At 39.8% G+C, this 5,000-nt stretch overlaps 1 protein-coding gene across 1 annotated transcript in view; it reads right to left on the bottom strand.

The window, feature by feature from the left end:
* LOC137997341 (coadhesin-like) overlaps nucleotides 1-5,000 on the bottom strand; it is a 25,672-nt gene that overhangs the window by 8,322 nt on the left and 12,350 nt on the right. The window contains exon 13 of the mRNA XM_068843280.1: nucleotides 2,025-2,195. Within this exon, the coding sequence (XP_068699381.1) occupies nucleotides 2,025-2,195 (171 nt within the window). The remainder of the gene's footprint in view (nucleotides 1-2,024; nucleotides 2,196-5,000) is intronic.

Below are 5,000 nucleotides of genomic sequence, written 5' to 3'. Positions count from 1 at the left end.
ACATGCAATTAATCCCTATCGAAAAAATATTTTCTAGCAGAGACTCGATCCGTAAGGCCAGGGAAGCTTTTTTAATTTTAAAAGGCAGGACAATTGATCCCAACGGTCTTAATATCCGCGAAGAAACGTATTAGATTTCAGTTTATTATTTTAGTGATTTCCGTTATTTTTCCGTGACTCAGTATTTGAATTCAAAATCTTTGTAACTGCCATGTTTTATCACATTTTTTCCAGTATTACGTCAACATCCATTTACTATATATATATATGTACATAGAAGCAATTCAATGTAAACTCTCATTGTACCTGAAGAAGGCTAGTTTGGCCAGCCGAAATATAGTACATCACTAAAATCAAATCTACGTTGTATCGGCTCTTGCTTAAAATATTTAGTTTCTCAACTTGAAATAACGCCGATCAGATCAAGCCACTGATCCAACGTACACCGACAGGAAAATTGTCCACGGTTGCTTGCTTCGAAACTCTAAGCTTGAGCCCTCGATATGGTCAAGTGATACTAGTCAGCGGATACCTTCTTGTGTTGACAGGTGTCAATTGATCAAAACATGGATGTTCAATTTCAAAAATGTATGCTGTAAACTAGCATGATACTGGTCATGGACGGGTGGACGTACGGACGTAAGTACGTACAGACGTTTGCTGACGTCATGGCCATAAAAGCAAGATTTCTCGCATCGATGGATTACCATATTTTCTTAACAATGGTGTTCCGCGCGCGCGCGCCTTCGCGCGTGGACCTCCTCTATAACTGATATTTCATTGTTCTAATTAAACAAAACAAAACAAAACAAAAACAAAAGCTAAAGAAATGTCAATGAAACTGGTTACAAACAATGAAGGGGATGATTTGAGCAGAAACTGTGGTACTCGGTCAGTGGGGATCCAAAATTTTGTTTTATCCAACGATTTTTCATGAGATTTGAGAGCTGAGGTTAGTCCGAACGGACGGACGCAAAAACTCTCAACAATGTAAGGACGTGCAGGGTAGTACGGGAAGGATACGACCCATAAGACTTTGTAAGCTTACAAAATTTGGCTGCCATCTTGTTTTCAACAGGTGAATTAAAAAATATGCGCTTCTATCTCCATCAAAACCATATTAAATGAGCGTGCGGGGCCCTAATGATGTTAGAAGAGCTTGGCAAACGGATCCAACATTGTTGGGTTACGCTTCGGCGGTCACGGGAACAAAAGAAATGTTGGGAATTATTGGCTCAAAAGTTTGACCAGCTTCAAACGTCGTGCAACAACGCCCAACATCATGTAAGAGGGTTTACAAACGGACGCAACATGTAACACCCAAAGAGGTTGGGAGTTGTTGGCCGACATTGTTGTTCCCGTTTGCGCCGAGCTTAATTAATGGTCATTAGATTAACTGTGGGTTGTCGGTTGATGTGCTTCATTCTGTTAAAGAGAACCTGCACTCTTGGCAAGCTTTCATTCCGGCGTTCGAAACACTAGCTAGACAAACATTTTTTTGGCATTTTGAAAAAAAAATTCTGTTATTTGTTACTTTAGTTTGAAAATTTTCTGGAAGCCGCCGGCTGGATTTCCAGACGCGTTACGGGGTCGCTGCCACGGTCTTAACTGCACTACCAAACAACAGCGGCAGTAGTAACACGCTCTAAGATCCAAAAGTGCGGACCCAATCTCGATAACTAGATAACTAGATAACTATACTGTTTCAAATGCTTGCAAGACAATTTTCAGTGCAGTTTTCAAATGCTGAAAAGCTTTGTTTTTTCAACATATCCCTACATAAGCAATTACTTCCACCATCTTGCCCCCTTCCCCCTCCCCCATCCCTATAGTCCTTGCCAACAAGACGCCCACTAGTCCATCCGATTTTAATAGTAGAAAAAGGAGCCTTCGTGTTGTCTTCGACTTCTGTCAGCCTCTTTTCTTTTTAGTATTAGAGTTAAGTGTAAAAAAATATATTGCGCTCAACAAAATAGTTTCTTTGCTAATTAGCTGAGTTATTTCTGAAATAGACAAGTGCTTACCTGGACAAGCTCTGTGATTGCAGCTTCTTGTTTCCAAACACACACCAACACACTGCTTGCCACCATCCTGAGGTGACGGTCTATTACAGCTGCGCATTCGCTTCTGCGCACCCCCAGCGCAAGTCACTGGACATACGCTCCATGCTGTCCATGATCCCCATTGACCATCAACTAAAAAAGTCGAAGACAATAAACGATTATCATGCCACATTATTCTGCAACAGCAGACTCACTTTCTTTTCTTACAGCAACATGCTGTTGAAAGAGGCGTAAACGTGGCTTCAGATGATTACATGATTATTACTTTGTATCAAAACTTGAACACGAGTATGAATGGATCACGCATCAAGGCACTGATGTGGACGCGAAAGAAACTCTGGTTTTATCCGGTGTGACAGAAATCTTCAACTTATAATATGTAGATTTAACCAAGCCTAAAAGCGGAGCTCCCGTTTCTAACCCCAGAAAGCAATATAATTTTTATGGAAATGATTGTGCTTCTGCATAAAGTACAAAAGTAATCGCGATTAGTGTGTACAATTTACAGTGATCAAACACCTCTGAGCTGACAGCAGTAAAGAAAGAAGCCTTGCAAACAATAAACAACAATTTTAATCAACAACTAAAACTGAAATTACTTGCACAGTAATCTCTTTCACAACATTTTCCGTTTGACTGACTGCTTGTTTGTGGTATTTTTAATGTTCTGCCCAGTTTTGGGGTTCATTCGATAATTTTCCGTCTTTTTATTGCGCTCTTTAGCATGAAATGTTACAGATGTGCCACACTGTGGTAACAATCAGTTTTAAGTGGCAAGACAGCAATAAAGAAACAAGCCTTGCAAACAAAAACCAGCAATTTTAATCAACAACTAAAACTGAAATTGCTTGCACAGTAATCTCTTTCACAGCATTTTCCGTTTGACTGACTGCTTGTTTATGGTATTTTTAATGTTCTGCCCAGTTTTGGGATTGATTCGATAGTTTTCCGTCTTTTTATTGCGCTCTTTAGCATGAAATGTTACAGATGTGCCACACGGCCTACGGTGGTAACAATCAGTTTTAAGTGGCAAAAACCAATTTAATTGGCAACCGATGGATATTTCCGCCATTAACAAAGCTCACCCCGTTACCTTCTTACCACCATAATTATTTAAGAATCGCTGTTTTGAACGCGGAAAGAATATGTCGTAAAAGCAGTTACTTTTTATGATCGATGTCATTTAAAGTCCAATTCGGCAAGTAATTTTAAGGCCATGTTACCGTTTGCAAAGGTAATATACCCATTGCGCTCATGTTATTTCTCACAGGAACCTAAAATGTACCGGGCTTATAGCCTTATTCAAGGTTTGTTTGTCCCTAAATTTCTTTATCCATATCTCATGTTTAAGGGCTTTTCTGGCCGTTTTCCCGAAACCACCATTTTAGCTTCCAAAAATGGCAAATGTGTTGCTTTTTGGGTCAGATTTTTACATGCGCATCATTCTACTCGAATTAACTCAATGGATATAAAGTTTCATTTGATGATAAGACATAGTCCATATTTTATTATGTGTCAGTTTTAAGCTTGTGCCTTGCACTGTCTTGGGTCTGAGAATAATTTAATTTGCAAGTACCTTCCGCATGTACGCACATGACACCGCAAAAGTCTGAAGTCTTTCAACGAACATTTTTGTTTCCTTTCTTTATTGGGGTTGAAACCCATTTGAAAGTAGCCTTTCAGTGAATATTTCTAACCTTTTAGCTGCATTGCGAACTGCTATTTGTATATAATTCGAAGCAAGGGCCATTGTTACCTTCAATTGGGTATTGCCTTTGGGGGTGTGTTTTTGGCCGGGGAAGGTTTTTTTGGTCTTAGCATTGGCTCATGGCACTTTAACTGCCAGAGTACGGAGTACAGTTATTTTAAGAGAACGCACCATTTTCGCAGTTCCAGCAGGGGTTACTTGGGCAATAGTCTGTGAAATTAAGTGGTGGGCTCATATGAGCAGAGTGTGCTGCATTATGGACGGAAAGATGCACTGGTTATGGTAGGATTCCTTTTCGAATACTCAGGAAAAGTACAGTTAAAGTGCAATTAAAAAATTTAAATATTTTAACATGGCAACAGGTGCTTATGACAAGTGTAATTGACAAGGGCGTGTCAAGGTAAGTGAAGGCCACATGATACAGACCACGCCCAGATTTAACTACAATGCCCGAATGTGGCTTTTAATTTTTTATTTTATTTTACAGATTAACTTTTAAATGTCAACAGAAAGATTAAACGTTACTTATTAAGATTATTTTCATTCGTCGAATAGCAGCTTGAATGCCTTAGACAACCACTGGAACTGTATTTTCGGTACCAGGCCTCCAAAGCGACACGCAAAAATGCTGCGTACGTTGATGTTCATCTTACTTTTCAGGAAGTCCTTACTTGGGCTGAATTTTGCTTTTTGTGTTAATCAGGGCTTCAGTTGAGCCACTTGGCATGTTTCTTGCTTTTCTTAAGTCAAAATGCTGAAAAGGTCGAAACTAAAATTTGAAAACAGGATTGCAAATGAGCGAAATGGCAGGCACTGGAATTGTTTCCTATCTTGTGATTACTTTAGAAGTTGGAATGCACTTAAGAACTTTCAGTTGAAGTGGTCCTTACCAGATGATATCATGCTATCACGCGCTAAATAGAATAGTATGAATCACGCTTTATTTACAAGTAAATTGAGCCTGGCCTTCAAGAGTGCACTTTCATTAATCACGCTGGCAGTAGCGTCTTTAATGCTGACAGATGCCTTCCGTGACAGTGAAATGGAATCCACGTTAGGTAAAGGACTGAAGGCAGGTTGTTCAAAAGGTGCCCGCAGGTTGTTACAAAGGTAAAAGAGACTGACATCAAAGACTCTGACTGTGCACTCAACGGCAGTGCAGAGCAAAAGATGCAGCATGAAATGAACTGCTTCGCACAAGCCTGCGACCATTTCGGATTCAACATCGG

This window comes from Montipora foliosa, chromosome 3 (genome assembly GCF_036669935.1).
Source record: "Montipora foliosa isolate CH-2021 chromosome 3, ASM3666993v2, whole genome shotgun sequence".
NCBI classification, from domain to species: Eukaryota; Metazoa; Cnidaria; class Anthozoa; order Scleractinia; family Acroporidae; genus Montipora; species Montipora foliosa.
The sequence above is the reverse complement of the archived record's forward strand: the minus strand, read 5'-3'. Positions and strand labels throughout refer to the sequence as shown.